The 23,112-nt window shown below is 38.0% G+C and overlaps 1 protein-coding gene across 3 annotated transcripts in view; it reads left to right on the forward strand.

Annotated features, from left to right (window-relative positions):
- Positions 1–23,112, forward strand: part of PIWIL2 (piwi like RNA-mediated gene silencing 2) — a 72,138-nt gene that overhangs the window by 11,896 nt on the left and 37,130 nt on the right. For all 3 annotated transcript variants that reach the window (XM_043453911.1, XM_043453910.1, XM_043453912.1), the window contains 4 exons: positions 19,420–19,608; positions 20,221–20,305; positions 20,994–21,083; positions 22,522–22,662. In XM_043453911.1, the coding sequence (XP_043309846.1) occupies positions 19,420–19,608; positions 20,221–20,305; positions 20,994–21,083; positions 22,522–22,662 (505 nt within the window). The remainder of the gene's footprint in view (positions 1–19,419; positions 19,609–20,220; positions 20,306–20,993; positions 21,084–22,521; positions 22,663–23,112) is intronic.

The following is a 23,112-nucleotide window of genomic DNA, read 5'->3' on the forward strand; positions in this document are numbered from 1 at the left end:
TGCGTACTTAATGGACTAACTACAGTATAAACTCAGCTTTGTTGTGCACTGTGCTGTGGTCCCTCAGTCATGTCTAACTCACTGCTGCCCCATGAACTGGAGCCCACCAGGCTCGTCTGTCCATGGGACGTCCCAGGCAAGAATACTGGAGTGGGCTGCCATTCCCTTCTCCACGGGACCTTCCTACCAGGGACTGAGCCTGCACATCCTGCATTGGCAGGCGGGTTCTTTACCACAGAGCCACCTGGGAAGCCCTTTATATGCATTGTGCTGTGCTGTGCTTAGTCGCTCAGTCGTGTCTGACTCTGCAACCCCGTGGACTGTAGCCTCCAGGCTCCTCTGTCCATGGGGATTCTCCAGGCAAGAATACTGGAGTGCGTTGCCATTTCCTCCTCCAGGGGATCTTCCCAACTCAGGGATCGAACCCAGGTCTCCCACATTGCAGGCGGCTTCTTTAACCATCTGAGCCACCAGGGAAACCTTATATGCACTAGAAAGCCAAAAATTTTGTGTGATTTGCTTTATTGTAGCCATCTTGAACTTAATTGCAGTGTCTCCAAGGAATACCTGTAATGTGTCTAGATGTAGTTTCCCAGTATTTCTACTGCTTAGCCCTCACCTCAAGTGTGGGCTGGATTTATTGACTTCTTTCTTTTCTTTTTTTTTTTTTTTGCTATTCTGGATCTTGGTTGTGGTGTGTGAGCTTTTCATTGCGGTGCATGGGCTTTCTCTAGTTGTGATGTGCAGGAGTGTCTCTGGTTGCAACACGGGCTACTTGTTGTAGTGTGCGTGCTCCTCTTGTGGCCTGCAGACTTAGTTGCTTCTTGACATGTGGGATCTTAGTTCCCTGAACAGGGATTGAGCCTGTGTGCCCTGCATTTAAAAGTGGATTCTCTACCACTGGACCACCAGGGAAGTCCCTGACCTATTTCTAATGAATGAAAAGTGGCAACAAACAGCCAAATCAGAAAATGGGCAGAAGACCTAAATAGACATTTCTCCGAAGAAGGCATAGAGATGGCCAACAGATATAAGAAAAGATGCTCAGAATCACTAATTATTAGAGAAATTGAATCAGAGCTGCAATGAGATAGATATCACCTCACTCTGGTCAGAGTGATCATCATCAAGAATTTTACAAATAATAAATGCTGGAGATGGTGTGCAGCAAAAGGCACCCTCCTCTACATTGTTGGTGGGAATGTAAATTGGTTTAGCCACAATGGAGACTATGGAGGTTCCTTAAAAAACTAAAAATAAAGCTATTACATGATCCAGCAATTCCATTCCTGGGCATACATCAAGAGAAAACTCTTTAATTTGAAATGACACATCTACTCCAATGTTCATAGCAGCACTGTTTACAATAGACAACACACAGAAACAATTTAGATATCCATTGACAGATAAATGGATAAAGATGATACAGTATACAGTGGAGTATTACTCACCCATAAAAAATGCCACTTGCAGTGACATAGATGGACCTTGAGATTATCATATTAAATGAAGTTAGAGAAAGACAAATATATGGTATGACTTATATGTGAAATATTAAAAAAAAGTTACAAATGAACTTACTTACAAATCAGAAATAGATTAATAGACATAGAAAACAAACTTATGGTAACCAAAGGGGAAAAGAGGGGAGGGATAAATTAGGAGTTTAAAATTAACATATACACAGTACTAATTACAGAATAAACAACAGAGATCTTCTGTATATCACCGGGAACTATATTCAATATCTTATAATAATTTATAATAGAAAATCTGAAAAAGAGTACATATATATGTATAATTGAATTACTTTGCTATACACCTGAAACTAACACAACATTGTAAATCAACTGTACTTCAATGAAAAAAAACAATATGGCAGAAGGGATCAGATAGAATATCACTTTAAAAAAATTGAGATGTAGTTTACATATAATGTGTTAATTTCAGGTGTACTGCATAATGATATATGTAAATATTGTGAAATAGTCACCACAGTAAGTCACTGAGTCTTGTTAGCATCCATTTCCAGACAGTTACAAGTTTTTTTCTTGTGGTGTAAACTTTTAAGATTTGAAAGCAGCTTTAAAATACACAGTGTACTATTATTATTTGTAGTCACCATGTTGTATATTACATTCCTAGGACATATTTATTTTATAACTGGAAATTTGTATCTTTTGCCTGTCTTTACCCATTCCATCTATTTCCTGTCCCCTGCCTCTGGCAACCACCAGCCTGTTCTCTGTATGGATGAATTGAAGGTTTGGTTCCTTCCTTCCTCCCTTCCTCCTTTCCTTCCATTTCATACATACATGAAGTCATATAATATTTGTCTTTCTTTGATTTATTTCTCTTAGCATAATACCCTCGAGGTCCATCCATGTTGTCCCAAACAGCAGGATTTCCTTCTTTTCCTTATAGCTGAATAATACTGCACTGTATGTTCATGTGTGTGTGTGTTTAAATAGTATGGTTTCTTTTTCCGTTCATCTGTTCGTGGACACTTAGGATGCTTCCACGTCTTGGCTTTTGTAAATAATACTGCAGCAAACATGGGAGTGCATGTATTTTTTTTGAGTTGGCATTTTTATTTCCTTCAGATAAATACCCAGAAGTGGAATTGCTGAATCGTATGGTGATTCTATTTTTAGTTTTTTGAGGAACCTCCATACTGTTTTTCAGTGGCTGCACTAATTTACATCGCCTCCCAAGTGTATAAGGGTTCCCTTTTCACCACATCCTCACCAATACTTACTTCTTGTATTTTTGATAGTAGCCATTCTAACAGATGTGAAGTGATCTTGTGGTTTTGATTTGCATTTTCTTGATGAGTAATAGTGTGAGCACCTTTTCATGTATCTGTCGACCATTTGTATGCCTTCTTTGGAAAAATAACTCTTCAAATCCTTTGCCCATTCTTTAATCAGATTTTTTTGTTGTTGCTGAGTTGTATGAGTTTATTACATATTTTGGCTATTAACCCCTTATCAGCTATGTGACCTGAAAATACTCTTCTCGCATTCTGTAGGTTGTCTTTTCATTTGGTTGATGGTTTCCTTTCCTGTGCAGAAGCTTTTTGGTTTGTTGTCGTCCCACTTGTTAATTTTGCCTTTGTTGCCTTTGCTTTTGGTGTCAAAGGATGTCACTTCTGAGGTGAGATATACAAAGACTATGGTATCTGTCTTGGGTACTCTCTCTTGCTGTCTTGGGTCACTCACCCTGGGGAAGCCAGTTGCCAGGTTGTGGAGCAGCCCAGTGAAGTGAACTTAGAATCAGAACCTTCTTTTGTTGAGCTTTGAAATGTCTGTAGCCCTGGTTGACACCTTGCTTGCAGCCTTGTGAAATACCCTGAACCAGAGGCACTCAACTAAGCCACACGCAAATTACTGACCCTTTGAAACTGTGAGGTAATAAATACGTGTGATCTTTTTTAACAGATTTATTCAGACATGATTCACACAACATTCAGTACCTATTTTAACTGTGGCTTAATATAAGTCACATAGTTGTACATCCAAGTACAATCGACTGTAGAACATTTTCATGGCCTCAGGAAGAAATCCTGCACCTCCTAGCTATCACTTCTCAATTCCTTCATCTTCCCCCAGACCTAGGCAACCACTGATATACTTTGTATATCTATAAATTGACCTTTCTGGACATTTCATATAAAAGGGTCATGTAATATATGTGTAATAATCTTTGACTTGGCATGTTTTTAAGGTTCATCCATGTTATGATATGTATTGGTACTTCATTCCTTTTCAGTGCCTGAATAATATTCCATAGAATGGATATGTATCTTATTTTGTTTTATAAATTCGTTTAGAGACAGACATTAGAGTTGTTTTTGCTAGAGAACTATTGCAGATAACACTGCTATGAACATTCAGGCATAAGTGTTTCCTGTGGACTTGTGTTTTCATTTCTTTTCTGTAAATATCTGTGAGTGGAACTGCTGTTAACTTTATGTTTCTCCATTTGAGGAACTGCTAGACTATTTTCCAAAAGTGACTCTACTGTTCTGCATTCCCATCAGCAGTGTGTGAGGGTTGTGATTTGTCCATATTCTCACCAACATGTATTATCTGTGTTTAGGATTCTCATCATCCAAGTGGTTGGAAATGGTATAGTTTTGATTTGCATTTCACTGATGATTAGTGATACAGAAAATCTGTTTCTGTGCTTATTGGCCATTTGTATATCTTCTTTGAAGAAATGTCTACTCAGATACTTTGCCTTCTTTTTAAATGGAATCATTTGTCTTTTTATTATTAAGTTGCAAGATTTCTTTATATATTCAAGGTACAAGTCTCTTATCAGATACATGATTTGGAAATTTTTTCTTTTTTGTTAGGTTTTCTTTACTTTCTTGAAGTACAAAACTCTTTGAAGCACAGAAGTCTTCAATTTCATGAAGTCCAGTTTATCTGTTTTTCCTTTTGCTGCTTGTGTTCCTGTATCATGTAAAAATCCATTGCAGAAAGCTGAGGTCATACAGATTTACCCCTCTGTTTTCTTCTAATAGTTTTATAGTTTTAGCTCTTACATTTAGGTTTTGAATAAAATTTTCAGTGTGGTATGGGGTAGGTGTCCAACTTCATTCTTTTGCATGAGGATATCCAGTTGTTTCAGTACCATTGATTTAAAAAACTGATCTTTCCTCCATTGAATATTCTTGGCATCCTTGTTTAAAATGAGTTCAACACATGGATTTATTTCTGGACTCTCAGTTCTGTTCCATTGGTCTATGATTGTCTTTAATCCAGTGCCACACTGTCTTATTACTGTGACTTTGTGTGAAGTCTTGAAACTGGGAAATACGAGTCTTTTAACCTTGTTCTTTTTTAAGATTTCTTGTGATAGTTCTGGATCTCCTGCACTTCATATGAATTTTAGAATCAGCTTGTCAAATTCTACCAGTATATCAACTGGGATTCTGATAGGGATATGTTAAATCAGATTAATTTGAAGAGTATTACCATGTGAACAATATTGTCTTCTGATCTAGGAACACAAGAGCTTTTCTACTTAGTTAGATCTTTAATTTCTTTCAACAGTGTTTTGTAGTTTTCAGAGTGTAATCAGTTCAGTTGCTCAGTCGTGTCCGATTCTTTGTGACCCCATGAACCGCAGCATGCCAGGCCTCCCTATCCATCACCAACTGCTGGAGTCTACCCAAACCCATGTCCATTGAGTCAGTGATGCTATCTAACCATCTCATCCTCTGTCGTCCCCTTTCCTGCCTTCAGTCTTTCCCAACATCAGGGTCTTTTCAAATGAGTCAGCTCTTCTCATCAGGTTGCCAAAATGTTGGAGTTTCAGCTTCAACATCACTCCTTCCAATGAACACTCAGGACTGATTTCCTTTAGGATGGACTGGTTGGATCTCCTTGCAGTCCAAGGGACTCTGAAGAGTCTTCTCCAACACCACAGTTCAAAAGCATCAATTCTTCAGTGCTCAGCTTTCTTTATAGTCCAACTCTCACATCCATACATGACTACTGGAGAAACCATGGCCTTGACTAGATGGACCTTTGTTGGCAAAGTAACGCCTCTGCTTTTTAATATGCTGTCTAGGTTGGTCGTAACGTTCCTTCCAAGGAGTAAGCATCTTTTAATTTCATGGTTGCGATCACCATCTGCAATATGCTGTCTAGGTTGGTCATAACTTTCCTTTCAAGGAGTAAGCATTTTTTAATTTAATGGCTGCAGTCACCATCTGCAGTGATTTTGAGTGTATTTTGCAGTGATTTTGAGTGTAAGTATTTTGAGTGATTTTGCAGTGATTCAGAGTGTAAGTTTCACATTTATTCCTAAGTACAGATATTTTAGTCCTTTTAATGATTTTATAAATTGAATTTTTAAATTGCATTTTTGGATTGTTCTTTGTAAATGTATAGAGGGACAGTTGATTTTTGTGTACTGATCTTGTATCCTACAGCCCCTTTGAACTCATTTATTCTATTAATTTCCTTTACATATACCTCAAAATTTTCTGTACAAGACCATGTAATGTGAAAATAGAGATATTTTTACTTCTTCCTTTCCAATATGGATATCTTTTATTTTTTTCTTGCTGAATTGCCCTGCCAGGACCTCTAATACAATGCTGAATAAAAGTGGTGAAAATGGATATCTTTTCCTGTTCTGATTTTAGGGGGGGAAACATCCAGTCTTTTACCATTAAGTACAGTGTTAATTATGGGTTTTGAAGACCCCCTTTGTCATGTTGAGCAAGTTCCCTTTTATTCTTAGTTTGATGAATGTTTTTTATCATGAAAGGCTATTGGATTTTGTTGACTGCTTTTCATGTGTTTGTAGAGATGATCACTTTAAAAATTCTGATTTTTAAATTGATTTTTGGATGGTAAGTCGACTTTGCTGGAATCTCTTGGTCATATCGTGTAATTCTTTTCTTATGTTGCTGGATTTGGTTTCCTTGTTTATCAGGAATTTTTGTGTCTGTATTCATAAGAGATACCGATCTGTACTTTTCTTGTGATGCCTTTGTCTGGTTTTGTTATCTGAGTAGTATTGACCTTATAGAAAGAAATGGGAAGTATTCTCTCCCTATTCTGTTCTTTTTGAAGAGTTGTAAAGGATAAGTATTCAGTTTTCTTTAAATGCCTCATTGAAATTTAAGTGAAGCCATCTGGGCTTGAATTTTTCTTTGTGTTCAGTTTTTAAATTACTAATTCGTTGTATTGTTAGAGGTTTCTTCAGGTTTTTATTTTATTCTTGGGTTAGTTTGTGGCTTTCTAGGAATTTATCCATTTCATTTAAGGGGATCTAATTTGTTGACATACTGCTAATAAGTGTTCTCTTACAATCCTTTTTGCTTCTGTGAGGCCAGTTGTGAAGTCCCCTGTTTTATTCCTCATTTTAGCCATCTGGTCTCCTTGTTTTGATTGGTGGTCTAGCTAAAAGATTGTCAACGTTGTTGACCTCTTAAACCAGCGTTTGGCTTTGTTGATATCCTTATTTCATTACTTTTCACTCTTATATTTATATTTACTTCCTTCTGCTTACTTTATTTCTAATTTTTTTTAAAAACTTGCTGATTTATTATAAATGGTGCAAACTTAGAAATAATCAAATGGAAGAGCAGTTTGGGGCAGTAGAGAATAGGGCACACTCTCCAGGCACACCCACCCTCCCAGCATGTCCATGAATTCATCAAACCTGGGTCTCCTGCAGGCAGATTCTTTACCAACTGAACCACCAGGGAAGCCCCTATCAATCTAGAACCTCCCCCAAACCTATCCGAGGTTTTTACTGAGGTTCCATTACGTAGGCATTATTGATTAGATTATTGATCTTTGGTGATCAAGTTCAATCTGCAGCCCCTCTCCCCTTCCCAGAAATGGAGGGGTGGGGCTGAAAGTTCCAACCCTCGAGATATGCCTTGGACTTGCTTGGGATCAACCCCAATCCTGAAGCTACTCATGGGCTCCCTGTCCCTTGTCATCTAATTTTCTGCTTGTTTCAGGTTTAACTTGCTCTTCTTTTTCCATTGTCTCGAGGTAGAAGAGTTATTTGAGATATTTTTTCTTTTTAATACAGGCATTTATAACTATAAATTCCCTTCTGATATTGCTTTCGCTGTATCCCATAAGTTTGATTATGTTGTATTTTCATGTTCATCAAACTCAAAGTATTTTCTGATTTCCCTTGTAATGTCTTATTTGACCCATTGATTATCTAGGGTAATATGTTGTTTAATTTCCATTTTGTGTATTTCCCAAATTTCTTTTCTAATTTCATTCTGTGGTGGTCAGAGGACTTATATATTTCTATCCCTTTATATTTATTGAGGTTTGTTTTATGAGTGAGCTTATGATCTGTACTGGAGAATGTCACATGTGCACTTTGGGCATTTTAAGTTGAAGTCAAAAATTTTTTTCCTGTTTACCAAGGAAACGGTAAGATTAGGATAGTAGTGTGTCTTTTTTTTTCCAATGGTATAGCAGTAGTGTGTCTTTTATATCAGAAGCAGGGAGACATTGAGACTTTGACATTAGCAAACCTATGACAAACAAGAAAAAGAAGCGCTAAGGTCATTGAAGGATGTGTGTTTGTGAACCATATCTCAGGTTCCAACCACAGATAGGAAGGGGCCATGAGATCAGTGACCCAACTATCATTGACCCTGGAATTTGAACTAAACAAACAAAGTGACCTTCTTTTACAAATTGACAAGACAAGGAATGCCTTTATGACTTTTGAGAAATTGCTTTTTTACAAATTGGTCACTGATCTAGTGGGCCTCCAGTCATAATGTCCAGGTGTAGATTGTCTTGGTTTCAAGATTTATCTGGCTTATGCCTCTATTCATTCATTAGAGAACACTCCCTCGTACATTGAACAGAGACAAGGAAGTCCAGGAGAAAACAAAAACAAATGAAAGAAGACTTCATGCATATTGACACGTAATAGCAAAAGCAAAATAAGCAAATGAAGAATAGTCAACAATATCAAAAATACTTTCAAATAGTATATCTTCAAAACAGAAAGCCTAAAGACCTTGTACAAAGACCTCGGTCTAATTATATACCAGATAATGCATTTGTAAACTGAAAGGCCAATGTTATTAAAGCAGTTGGAGTCTAATGAAACTAGTCAGACCTTAGCTGGTTTTGGGATTACCTGTCTTGGCAGCAGACCTGAAGGATAAGTGGAGTTAAGCATGGGGGGCCCAGTGAGTACATCTGTTGGTTTGAGACTGCCTGGAATGTTGCCTGGGAAGAGTTTTCACAGTCATCTTGGTGAGACTTCCAGAATTGTCAAAGGATGATGAGACCTCTTAGAGAAAGCTGATTTACTGCTTACACCAGTAAGAGACTGTTGATCTTATATAGAGTGCTGTATTTGAGAAGCGTGTAGTTTAGGACTGCAGACTTGCAACTGACCAAGTAGGTTAACGTTGTCTGTAAAAGCTCTGTTGCTTAGGTGAGAGTTTTGTTGATTGAACCAACTTGGTGGGATGGTTATTGGACTGTCATTCCCTTGTTTCTAGAAACAGGGGTGACAGTGGTTGGGTTGGCTTGCAAAAGTGTGTTTTCTGAAGTGAGTTGATATAAATAATTAAGCAGGTTTAAAATTGGTTCTTATGACTACTTGTTGAGGAGGGCGTGGCAGCCCACTCCGGTATTCTTGCTTGGAGAATGCCAGGGACAAAAGAGCCTGGAGGGCTACAGTCCATGGGGTCACACAGAGTCAGACAAGACTGAGTGACTAAGCACAGCAGATGGCTGCTTGTTACCATGACTGCAGAACAATCCATTGTTTCTAAAGTTTGTGCAGATGTTTTTAATTCCCAAGAGTATAAGACTGTCTATGTTTTCATCCAGTTGTATTATTTAATTTTTTACATAATTTTAAATTCATAAAGAATTTTAATTTTTTAAATGGTTAGGAAATTATTCTATCCATATTTTTCTTTTTTTAAAATTGAAGTATCGTTGATTTACAGTATTGTGTTAGTTTCAGGTATACAGCGTAGTGGTTCTTTTTTTGCAGTTTATTAATGTACCCCATTATAAGTTATCACAAGATACTAGATATAATTCCCTGTGCTATACCATAAATCCTTGTTGCTTGCCTATTATCTGTATAGTTGTATCTATTAACCTTATACTCCTAATTTGTTCCTGTCCCCCTCTCTCCCCTTTGGTAACCAAAAGTTTGTTTTCTATGTCTGTGATTCTGTTTCTGCTTTTTTATATGGATTCCTTTGTATATTTTTTTAGATTCCACATATAATTGGTATTATACAATATTTGTCTTCCTCTGTCTGATTTACTTCAGTAAGTATAATATTCTGTAGGTGCTGCAAATGTCAGTATTTCATTATTTTTTAATGGTTGAGTATTTTTTCGTTGTGTGTGTATACACTGCATCTTCCTAAACTAATCATCTGTTGGTGAGAATCTGGGTTGGTTCCAAGTCCTGGCTGTTGTCAGCAGTGCTGCTGTGAACAGTGGGGTACATGTATCTTCTTTAATTACAGTGTGTGTCTTTTTCAGGATATATACCCAGGAGTGGACTTGCTAGATCATATGGTAGCTCTGTTTTTGGTATCTTAAGGAGCGCCCATACTGTTCTGCATAGTGGAGAACCAGTTTACATTCCCTTTAGCAGTGTAGAGGAGGGTGTCTTTTCCTTCACATTTGTAAACTTTTTGATGCTAGCCATTCTGACTGGAGTAAGGTGATACCTTATTGTAGTTTTGATTTGCATTTCTCTAGTAGTTCGTGATTTTGAGCATCTTTGCATGTGTCTGTTGAGCATCTGTTATGTCTTCTTTGAGGAAATGTCTATTTAGACCTTCTGCCCATTTTTTGAATGGGTTGTTTATTTTTTTCATTTTGAGTTCTGTGAGCTGCTTGTGTATTTTGGAAATAATCTCTTGTCAGTAGCATTGTTTGGATATATTTTTTCCCATTCTGTAGTTATCTGTCTGTATTGTTGATGGTTTCCTTTGCTGTACAAAAGCTTTTAAGTTTGATTAGGTCCTGTTTTTTTTTTTTAATTTTTGCTTTTATTTATTTATTTTTGCCTTGGGAGAGTGATCTAAGAAAATCCTGCTACAGTGTACATCAAAGAAAGCTTCACCTGTGTTCTCTCCTAGGTGTTTCATGGTGTCATGTCTTACATTTAGATCTGTAAACCATTTTGAGTTTATTAAAATTTGTACATAGTATGAGTGAATGTTCTAATTTCACTGTTTTCTGTGTAACTGTTCAGCTTTCCCCAACATCATTGTTGAAGAGACCGTCTTTTCTCCATTGTATATTCTTGCTTTCTTTGTCATAGATTAATTGACTCTAGCTGCATAGGCTTATCTCTGGGCTCTCTGATGTATGTTTATTGATCTACAGTCTTTTTTTGTGCCGGTATCACAGTTTTGACTACTATAGATTTGTGTTTAGTCTCAAGTCTGGGAGGGTGATACCCCATCTTAATCTTTTTTTCTGGAGATTGCTTGGGTGATTCAGGGTCTTCTATGGTTTCATATAAGGTTTAGGATTATTTGTTCTATTTCTGTGAAAAATGTTATGAGTATTTTGATAAGAATTGCATAAATCTGTAGTTTGCTTTGAGTAGTATGGCCATTTTAACGAGAAACTTGTCCATTTCTTATGGGTGGTCCCATTTGTTGGCATGTAACTGTTAATATTATCTTACAGTTTTGCATATGTATGTGGTGTTGGTTGTTACTTCTCATTCTTCATTTTGTATTGTGTTTATTTGGGTCCTCTCTTCTTGGTGAGCCTGGCTAGGAGTTTGTTGATTTTGTTTATCTTTTCAAAAACAAACAGCTCTTGGTTTTATTGATCTTTTCTGTTGTGTTTTTTTAATCTCTTATTTCCTCTCTGATCTTTATTATTTTCTTTCTTCTACTGACTTTGGGCTTTGTTTGCTCTTCTTTTTCTAGTCCTTTTAGGTTGTAGGTTAGGTTGTTTGGGATTTTTCTTGTTTCTTGAGAAAGACCCGTATCACTATGAACTTCCCTCTTAGACCTGCATTTGTATTTCATTAAGTTGTCTTTTCATTTGTTTCTGTCCATGTTTTTCTTTTGGCTGCACTGGGCCTTTGTTGCTGTGCACAGGCTTTCTCTAGACGCAGTGAGCAGGGGCTGCTCTTCGTTGTGGTTCACGGGCTTCTCAGTGTGGTAGCTTCTCTTGTAGAGCACTCTGTAGAGCAGCGCATGAGCTCAGTAATTGCAGCGGGCAGGCACTAGAGGGCATGGGTTTTAGAGGCAGGTGAAGTCCTCCCGAACCAGGCATCAAACCCTGCATTGGCAGGCCAGTTCCTATCCACTGTACCACCGGGGAAGTCCTGTCCATTTTTTGATGATCTTTTTTTTTCTCACTAATTTGCAATGCCACCAGTAATTACTGTATGTGCAGTCTTAATCTGTAGTTCAGTCTAGTTCTGGATCTTTCATTCTGTTTCTCTTTTCAGATCTGTTAAAGGCACAGTTGACATTCAGTAAGCTGCGCACATTTAAAGTCTGCACTTTACAGAGCTCTGCTCACTGCTCTGTGGCAGCGTGGGTGGGAGGCAGGGTTGAGGGAGAATGGATACTTGTGTGTGTGACCGTGCCCTTTGCTCTTCCCGAGAAACTGCCACGGTGTTGTTTGTTCATCAGCTGTGTGTGTGTGCTGAGTTGTTTCAGTCGTGTCTGACTCTGTGCGACCCTGTGGACCGTAGCCCAGCAGGCTCCTCTTCTCACGGGGTTCTCCAAACAAGAATACTGGAGTGGGTTGCCATTCTCTTCTTCAGGGGGTCTTCCTGACCCAGGGGTTAAGCCCACGTCTGTTATGCCTCTTGCAATGGCAACCGGGTTTTTTACCACTAGCACCACCTGGGAACCCCTTAATCAGCTATACCCAGATACAAAATAAAAAGTTAAAAAAAAAGTCTACACTTTGATGAATTTTGACATATTTTTCTATCTATGAAACATTATAATGAAAAAAAATGAACATATTCATTGCCCTCTCAAAATTTGCCCATGTTTCTCTGAAACCTCTTCCCACTTTTATTATTCCTTTGCCCCATGGGCAGTGAACACTGATCTTCTCTGTGTCACTTGAGGTTCGTTTGCTTTTTCTACAATTTTATAAAAATAGAATTGTATAGTATATAACTTTTTTATTTTTGGCTGTGCCACGTAGCTTGTGGGATCTTGGTTCCCCAACCAGGATTTAAACCCAGGCACTCAGCCATGAGAGTGTGGAGTCTTAACCATTGGACTGCCAGGGAAATCCCAGTATATTCTTAGTTGTAGATGTGTGTATCAAAAGTTTGTTCTTTTTCATTGCTCAGTGATATTCTTTTGTATGAATATACCACAGTTTTTAAAGTCTACTCACCTGTTGTTTCCACTTGTTGGCTGTTACACATGAAGTTGCTGTAAATACTAGGGTACAAGTCTTTCCGTGGACACATACTCTGATTTCTGTTAGTTAGGTAATACTTGGGAAGTAAAATGGTGGGTCAAATAATAGGTGTACATTTAGCTTTCTAAGAAACTGTTTTCCAAAGTTTCTGTACCATTTTATGTTCCCACCAGCAAATATATGAGATTTCTGTTTGTTCCACATTCTCGCCAACACTTGATACAGTCAGTTTTTTATTTATTTATTTATTTTTATTTTATTTATTTATTTTTTCCCCTACCCCGGACTCCTTTTTTTATTTATTTATTTATTTATTTTTACAGTCAGTTTTTTAATATTAGAAATTCTGATCAGTACATAGTAGTACCTTGTTGTGGTTTTATTTCTTTTTATGGTGAGAACATTTAAGATCCTGTGTTTAATTTTAATGCTTTCTAAGGGTTTTTAAAATTTTTTATTTTATATTGGAATATAGCTGATTAACAATGTTGTGTTAATTTCAGGCAAACAGCAGAGTGATTCAGTTATACATGTATCTATTCCTTTTCAGTTTCTTTTCCCATTTAAGGTTATTACAGAATATCATTGTGGGTTTTAATTTGCATTTCCCTAGATGATGTTGAGCATCTTTTCCTGTGCTTATTTGTCATTCATTTATCTATTTTGATGAAATGTCTATTCAGAGTTTTCACCAGCTTTTTTGTTTTCTTTTCATGGAGTGTGTTAAGAATTCTGATGAGTGAGAAATATAAGCCCTTTATCAAGATACATGATCTGCAAACTTTTTCTCTTAGTCTGTGGCTTATCTTTTCATTTTTATTAATGGAGTCTTTTAAGTATCAAACATTTTTAATTTGACTGTCTATTATTAGTTTTTTTCTTTGATGGATTGTGTTTTTTTTTTCAAATCTAATAAATTGTTCCCTAACTCAGAGTCATAAAGATTTTCTGTGTTATTTTAGGTGGCTTTATTGTTTCACTGTTATGTTTAGGTCTGTGATCCAGTTTGAGTTAACTTTTGTGAAGAATATGAGGTAGTGGTCTAAATTCATTTTGTTGCATGTAAGTCATAACACTGACTCTTAAAAAACACTGTCCTTTCTTGATTTAACTTGACACCTCTATCATAAATATGTAAGTTTATTGCTGCCTTTCTTTCTCTTATAGTTTAAAGATGTAAACTTCCCTCTGACCATTGCATTAGCTATAACTCATGATTTTTAGATATTTGTTTTGTGCTTTCTTTCAGTTTGAGTTACTTCCTAATTTCTCTTGTACTGCCTTCTTTGAATTATTTAGAGGTTGCAGTTTAATTTCCAGATATTTGAGTACTTCCTATTCTGTTTTTGTTTTCTAGTCTTATACTTTACTATACAAAGTAAAAAAACATACTTTGTATTATTTCAGGTGTTTTAATTTTATTGAGACTTGTTTTATGGCCTAGTATAGAATCTGTCCTGGGAGTTCCTTTTGTAGTTGAAAAGGATATATATGCATTCTGCTGTTGTGGGGTGGACTGTTTTATGTACTCAGTTCAGTTGGTTTACTAATGTTGTTCAAGTCTTCTGTATCTTTCCTAATTTTCTATTTGTGATATCAAAGACAGGAATATTGAAATCTTTTCAAGTTTAATCCTTTAAACTTTGTCAATTTTTTCTTCAGATATTTGCCTTTGGCTACACATACATCTATACTTACAATAAATGTACATATTTATAATCACTGTATCTTACTGATGAATTAACTCTTACCATTGTGAAATGTGCCTTTTCATCGCTAGTAAATATCGCCTTAAAGTCTCTTCTGTCTGATGTTAGTGTAGCCAATCTAGCTTTTTTATGGTTACTGTTTGGTATGTATTTTCTGTTCTTCTATTTTCAACCTGTTTATGTCTTTGATTATTAATAAAATGTATATCTTGTAAACAGCCTATATCTAGATTTTTTTTTTTTTTTACCCAATCTGACAATCTGCTTTTGGATTGGCCTGTTTAATACATTTATATTAAGTCTTAGTATTTATATTGTTGACTATATGTCTGCCATTTGCTGTTTGTTTTCTGTATGTCTCAGGTCTTTTTCTTTCCCCTCCATTTTTTCTTTACTGCCTTCTTTTGTGTTAAATATTTTTTAGTGTACCATTTAAGTTCCTCTGTCAACTGTGTGTGTGTCTATGTGTGTTTGTTCTATGTATTTCAGTATCTTTCACATATCACAATCTATTTTACATTAATGCATACTTAATTCCAGTAAAATATAGAAATTTTGCTCCAGCATAGTTCCATATTTCTCTCCTCTTTATGAATAAATACCCAGAGACACAAACTGGATATATGTTATAAACTCAGCAGTACAATCTTTTAGTTATTGCTTTAAACAGTCTTACAGTAAACAACCTTACAATTTTTTTAAGACATGAAGAAAAACTATATTCATATAATCACTTTATATTTACCTCCATATAGATCATTGCCAACATTCTTCCTTCCTGTGGCTCCAAGTTGCCATCTGGTATTGTTTTCTTATGCTGAGGGATGAAAGATTTGTCTTCTAGTATTTCCTGTAGAGCAGAGTCTTCCAGGAACATGATCTCTTAGTTTTTATTTACCTGGGAATGATTTTATCTTTCATTTTTTTAAATCAGCTTTATTGAGATTTAACTGTATACCATACAGTTCACTTGTTTAAAAGATAACATTAATGGCTTTTAGTATATTCATTATGCACCCATCACTACAATCAATTTTAGAACATTTCCATTACAATCAAAAGAAACCCTTCACCCCTTATCCATTACCCACCCTACCCACTGTCAAATTCCTCTCCCTAGTTCTAGGCAACCACTAACCTACTTTCTGTGTCTATAGATTTACCTGTTCTGGACATTTCATATATATATGGAATCATACAGTGTATGGTCCTTTGTGACTTGTTTCTTCATTTTCACTTTTGAAAAGCAGTGTTGGGAATTCCCTGCTATTCCAGTGTTTAAAACTCCATGCTGTCACTGCCAAGGGCCCAGGTTTGATCCCTGGTTGGGGAACTAAAATCCCAGAAGCTGTGAGGCACGGCTAAAAAGAAAAAGAAAAATGGTTTCCCAGGATACAGTTTTCTTGCTAGTTTTCTATCCTTTGAGTATGTCATTACACTGCCTTCTGGTCTCCATAGTTTGAGACGAAAAGTAGGTTTTTAACTATATTGTTGTTCTCCTGTGTATGATGCATCACTTTTCTCTTACTGTTGTCAAGATATTCTCTTTGGCTTTGGGTTTGTCCATGTGTAGGTGTGGTACTTACTGTGTTTATCATACTTGAGATTCATTGAAGTTATGGATTTATAAGTTATGATTTTCATCAAATTTGGGAAGTTTTAGACTGCTGTGTCTTTTAATATTTGTTTTTACTCTCTTGTCCTCCTCCTGGCACTCTCATTTCTAGGTTGGGATCTTGATATTCTCTCACAGGATTTTGTGTCATTTGTGTTTAATATCTTTCTCTGTCTTCTTTGCATTGAGCAGTTTCTATTACTCTATGTTGTAGGCTATTATCCTGCCATCTCAGATCTGCTTGTGAGTTCATCTTAATCAGTGTTTCATTTTCATTATTGTTTGCAACTCTACAGTTTCTTCTCCCCTCTCCCCTCCCTCCTCTCCCCTCCCTCTCTTCCTCTCTCTTCCCCTTCTCTCTCCCTCACTCTCTTCTTTCTCCTTTTTTGTGCTATTTATTTTACAGTTTCTATTTCTCTATTGAAACTATTCCTTATTTGTGGATTTGTCGTCATATTTTCTGTTAGTTGTCTGAACGTATTTTTAATAATAGAAGGGCTTTCCTGGTGGCACAGATAATAAAGAATCTGCCTGCAATGCAGGCTACCCAGGTTTGATCCCTGGGTTGGGATAATCCCCTGGAGAAGGGCATGGCAACCCACTCTAGTATTCTTGCCTGGAGAATCTCCATGGAGAGAGGAGCCTGGTGGACTACAGTCCATAGGGTCACACAGAGTCGGACACGACTGAAGTGACTGAGCAGCAGCAGCATGTTAATAGAGAAGAATTGCTGACGTCTTCATACTGCCATAATGAGAAGCCTTTTTTTTTAATTTCAGTTTTTATTATTGAGGTATAATTAATGTGCCATAAAATTAGCCCCTTCTAAGTGAGTAATTCCCTGGTTTTTCAGTTCAGTTCAGTTGCTCAGTCGTGTCCAACTCATTACGACCCCATGGAGCACAGTACGCCAGGCCTCCCTGCCCATCACCAATTTTCTTGGAGTTTACTCAAACTCATGTCCATTGAGTCGGTGATGCCATCCAACCATCTCATCTTCTGTCGTCCCCTTCTCCTCCTGCCTTCAGTCTTTCCCAGAATTAGGGTCTTTTCAAATAAGTCAGTTCTTCGCATCAGGTGCCCAAAGTATTGGAGATTCAGCTTCAACATCAGTCCTTCCAATGAACACTCAGGACTGATCTCCTTTAGGATGGACTGGTTGGATCTCCTTGCAGTCCAAGGGACTCTCAAGAGTCTTCTCCAACACCACAGTTCAAAAGCATCAATTCTTTAGCACTTGCCCTTCTTTATATTCCAACTCTCACATCCATACATGACTACTGGAAAAACCATAGGCTTGACTAAATGGACCTTTGTTGGCAAAGTAATGTTTCTGCTTTTTAATATGCTGTCTAGGTTGGTCATAACTTTTCTTTCAAGGAGTAAGTGTCTTTTAATTTTATGGCTGCAGTCACCATCTGCAGTGATTTTGGAGCCCCCCAAAAAAGTCAGCCACTGTTTCCACTGTTTCCCCATCTGTTTGCCATGAAGTGATGGGACTGGATGCCATGATCTTAGTTTTCTGAATGTTGAGCTTTAAGCCAACTTTTTCACTCTCCTCTTTCACTTTCATCAAGAGACTCTTTAGTTCCTCTTCACTTTCTGCCATAAGGGTGGTGTCATCTGCATATCTGAGTTTATTGACATTTCTCCCGGCAATCTTGATTCCAGCTTGTGCTTCTTCCAGCCCAGCGTTTCTCATGATGTACTCTGCATATAAGTTAAATAAGCAGGGTGACAATATACAGCCTTGACGTACTCCTTTACCTATTTGGAACCAGTCTGTTGTTCCATGTCCAGTTCTAACTGTTTCTTCCTGACCTGCATACAGATTTCTCAAGAGATAGGTCAGGTGGTCTGGTATTCACTTATAGGAAATCTCTCTCAAGGATACAGGTTTAAGTATAGAAGAATCTTTGTAAAAGATGTTCAGTCAGTTATTTGTAAGAGTGAAACAATATAACTACTACTTAAAAAGTAAAAGACCAGTGAATTAATGTACCCTCCACTTAGTAAAGTAGTGTTATGTAGCCATTAACATAGTTGAAGAGTTTGATTTAAAAATATTTTTTAAAAATAGTTGTATTGTTGAATAAAGCTTTGTAAATAGGAAGCAAAAATTCATGAAATGAGCTGTGATAAAATCTCTAATCTTATTTCAAAACACAGTGTTATGCTGTAAGTGCTTTACATGAATAAAGTCTTGGAGTTCTGTCAGCAACAGTGAGTTAGGCAGTTTGTTCTGACTCCACTTTGACACAAGGAAGCTGAAGCACAAGGTCAAGTGACTTGCTCAGTCTCATATGTTGGTAAGGGGCAGAGCCAAGATTTGAACCGAGGTTTTGGATCCAGGGTCTGTAGTCAGTGTGAACTATTTCAAGTTTCTGATGGTTTTTCATCACTTAACTGCAGCAAGTTCAGCAGGATGCTAATCACCTAGAATGGTGATAGTTGTTCAAGGAGCGAAAAGGGAAAAGGCAGGGAGGAGTCTGGGTTTATTAGTAAATTGTATGTGAATGAAACTCAACATGTTCCTCTTTCTGTAGCAGTCTGATGTGGTAATGTATGTTGTGAACCTCTAGAAAGGGGTTATAATATGAAGAATGGACTCAATTTTTTTGATTATAGAACCTTTTTCACCCCCTCAAGACTTCTCACGGGACCAGTGTTCCTAAGGAGTATACTCTGGTGACACTGGCCCACAGAAGAGTCCATGCTCTCACCCACAAGGAAATTGGTGTCTGGTCCCTGTCTGTCGTCAGCCTCCACTGATCATCTTCGATGACCTTTTTTCACCTCTTTGCCTTGCAAGTGTGGTCCTCCAACAGTTGTAATTTCTTCCTTCAGCTAGTGAGGGAAAATATAGTTTTAAGAATGTTCTGTTGTTTCTGTGTAGACTGCCTTCTAATAATGATGATACAGATCATTTTGATGATTAGGGTACCTTATTTTAGGACTGTAGTGGATTTTATCAATTTTTTAGTTTTTATCTTTTTACTCTTTTTGGGGGGCATTGTTTAAAAGAGATGAGAGTTCTGTCTCCTAAAAGAGACAGCTGGAGCCTTCTGGTGCTAGGTGTTGGCAGTTGGAACCCTCAAGTGCTCACAGGCATCCCATGTCCCTTTCATGTTGCTCTGTGTATACCCCGTATGATCTAGAGGTCTTTTGTCTCTTTCCCAAGGCACACCATGTACTTGCACAACAAAGAAAGCTTCCAGGATGAGTGCACTAAGCTTCTGGTGGGCAGCATTGTTATAACCCGGTACAACAATCGCACCTATCGTATCGATGATGTGGACTGGAACAAGACTCCGAAAGACAGCTTCACCATGTCTGATGGGAAGGAGATTACATTCTTGGAATACTACAGGTAGAGGAAGGAGACTGGGCTTGGGTCTGCGGGTTGGGGTGTAGTCTATTGTTCTCCAGTAAGAGTGGCATGTAGCAGGACATGTCAAAAGTAATTGGATTGGTAATGCACCCAAGACTGACGAGTTTGTTTGTGGGATTTGACCTGAATTTGCTACCCTTACAGTTTTATTTCCTTTAGTACTTTTTGTAAGTTATTTCATAAATTAATCTCAGGGCTTTAAAATTATGTTTCCTTTTCTGTTTTGGTTTGAAGTCTGGTTGAAGAGATTAAATTCAAGTCATTAATCATTTGACTGTCATTTTGCCTTTCTAGTTACCTAAGCCCTTTGGCCTGATGCAGTTTTTTATTTTGATTTTTTTGTTTGTTGGCCTGATTCAGTTTTTAAAGAATTTCTTTCCTGGGCTGTTATCCTGTTTCCTCTCTATTTAATTGCAACATTAACTTGAGCCTGCTTTTTCCAGTTATGAATGTAGTCTGGTCAGAGTTTCGGATGGATCTTTGACAAGGGTATAATACAAATTGTATGCCTCAGTCCTGGTTAATGCTCAGACTGTGTTGCAGTAAGAGTGGCGTTGCTGACCGTTTTTTCCTGCCTCTGTTCTGCTCTAGCAAGAACTATGGGATCACAGTCAAGGAAGAGGACCAGCCGCTGCTGATCCACAGGCCCAGTGAGAGACAGAACAACCAAGGGATGGTGAGTGCTGCTGCTGGTGCGTGTCAGCTGGTGCTGCCTGCCAGCTTCTCTACCCGTCAGCCACTGGGGGCCATGAGGCGTGGTCACAGTGCGGTTAGGGGAGCCGTGCCTTCTTTGTCTGTCTCCTGTAGCCAGAGGTACTCTTTCAGTCCCCTCAGTGAGGAACTAAACATCCAAAGAATGAGTTAGGTTAAGGAATGAGGAGAATTGACTGCTAAAGAAGATTGAAACACCGGGTCCATTAGGGAAGCTGGAGACATTTTAACAGGGTTAGGGACCAGGGAAAAGTACCTTGACACCTAATTCCTCTGTCTTCAGAGTGCAGACTGAAGATCAAAACAGGTTAAGATGAGACAGAGGCACCAGCTTGATAGGATATATTGTGTGATGTACACCTACTTACTTGGAGGCCCAAGTGAAAAGGTAGTTTTAGTTTTTCTAGTTTTCCCTCTGCTTTTGACAATTTGAATATTTTTTTCTTTACCTAGTGCAACAGCCAGTTGTAACCCAAGCGAGAAAAGGATAAAACACTGGTTGTGTTTCCTGCCCTCTTCTCTGGGGTCTTGTGTTCCTAAGAGTGCCTGTTATACCCCTGTGGGACCAGTTTGGGCCTGCCAAAGTCTTATACCAGTCAGAGGAACAGGATGTTCTTTGACTGCCTTGCTTTCCCTCTGTTCTCTCCTCCAAGTTGCTAAAAAGCGAAATCCTGCTGCTCCCTGAGCTTTCCTTCATGACTGGAATCCCTGAGAAGATGAAGAAGGACTTCAGAGCCATGAAGGTGAGAAGGGCCTGCTTTGAACCGAAGACCATTTTGATAGAGATATGGGTTGCATTGGGCCCGATTTGCATCGTCACCTGGGCAGGTTCATTTTTCCTCTCCATAAGCGTGATCTGTGTCTCTTCCCACACACTGTGAAAGCGCCTGTCAGAGCTTTCTTTGGAATGTTGTTGTAATAGTAGAATGACTGGATTATAAGGTAAAAGGATACAAATAGTTCTAATCTGATGCATGACTGTAGGCTGCTCATGTGACCACAAATGACGTTCTTTGAGAGCACTGAATTTTTCTAAGGTATTCTGTAAGCCTTCAGCTTATTTGAAGGGATGGAGGAGATAATGTAGCAAAAAGTCAGCAAGTTGGAGGAAGAAATTAGAGGATAGAAGTTCATGCTGCGGTGCTTGGGTGTCCTGGAGGTCTCACGTAGGGCACAGTGTTCTGGAAGTAGCTGGGAGTCAGAGGTGTGCGCAGCAGCATGGGTCCAGACCCTGAGGGCTCCACTCCCACACTGTCTGCTTGGGTCTTTCCACCCACGTGCTGCCCTGCCGCCTCTGTCTCAGTCCTTGTCTGCCCCAGTTTTGGACCCCTGGGCCCGTCTCAGAGGCCATGAATTGTTTTAGTAGCATCGTAAAGAGCCACAGTGAGCTCCTTTAAGAGCTCTTTCACGTTTACCTTCTGACCCTTCTGCTCTCAGTATGTAGGTCAGGGCTCTTCCTTATAGCTCCAGTTACTGACTTTATGGTCACAGAGCTATCTGTGTAGTCCCATAGACTCACCGCCCTAATGACTGCCATGCAGTTCATCAGTTCCAGAAGCTAAAGAAAGAACTCACTTACACGATTCTGAATCTTCATCCCATTAGATGTTCATTCAACAATAAATATTTAGAAAACACCTATTATGGGTCACACCCTGGACCAAACAAGTGTTTTATAGTGACATTAAGTGACTAGTATCATATGACATGAAGTATAAGACTAGATGTATTTTATGTTTGCCTGCGTGCCTGACATAGGGTGTTTTCCTGCCCCAATGTTAAATAGGTATAGTCAAGTCCCCTTGCATGGCTTTGAGAAAGAGAATAAGATTTGGATGTCATGAGAAAGAAACAGTGACAGTTTTAAATACTTACTTTAAGTATGTATGTGTATGTATATGTGTAACTGAATCACTTTGCTCTACAGCAGAAATTAACACAACATTGTAAATCAACTATACTTCAAGTTAAAAAAATTCTTACTTTTATGGCTAAAATTTTAACCTTATACTTCATTCACTTTCATGAGCTATTATAATAAAGTCCTTGGAGACACTTTAAAATTTCTACAGATTTCAGTGGGAAAAAGGTGTTTCTATGGAAATGTTTTCTACATTGGGGTTTCTTTAATCTCATACTGGAAAAGTAATAGCTTAGTATCTCCATTTTGATTCTGTTCAGGATTTGACCCAGCAGATCAACCTGAGCCCCAGACAGCACCGTAGTGCTTTGGAATGCTTGCTACAGAGAATTTGGAAGAATGAGACAGCTAACAGTGAACTGACACGTTGGGGACTCTATCTGCAGAAGGATGTACATAAGGTAAACTGGAAGATATGATGGTAGGAAATAGCATTAACAAAGAATTTAGAGCTTTCTGAGACTAGGTGATAACTTCCTATCTTGTCTTTTACAGTTTTTGCTTTATTATTATACTTTTTCTTTGGTCCTAGTCACAATATTTGAATTTCCTTGACTTAATTTGCTATTAGCTCTTACAGATTTTCCTCTGTATTTCCTGAGATCTGAGTTGTTAATTTCCAGTCAAGCAAAAAGAATATTGATCCTCAAAATTTACCTCATTTTTAGTTTTCCAGCCCAAATTATTCTTAAAGTCTTTTTCTCCCCCCATTGCAAGTTTTTCTTTCCCAATGATTAACTTGTGTTTCTTTGAATACACTACTGTTGTTGTTTCCATCGGCATAAAGTCTCAGACTTGTGCATTTTAATTTTCACGTGGCCCTTTCTGCCTGCAGTTTGTCTGAGTCCACT

Source organism: Cervus canadensis, chromosome 30 (genome assembly GCF_019320065.1).
Source record: "Cervus canadensis isolate Bull #8, Minnesota chromosome 30, ASM1932006v1, whole genome shotgun sequence".
NCBI lineage: Eukaryota > Metazoa > Chordata > Mammalia > Artiodactyla > Cervidae > Cervus > Cervus canadensis.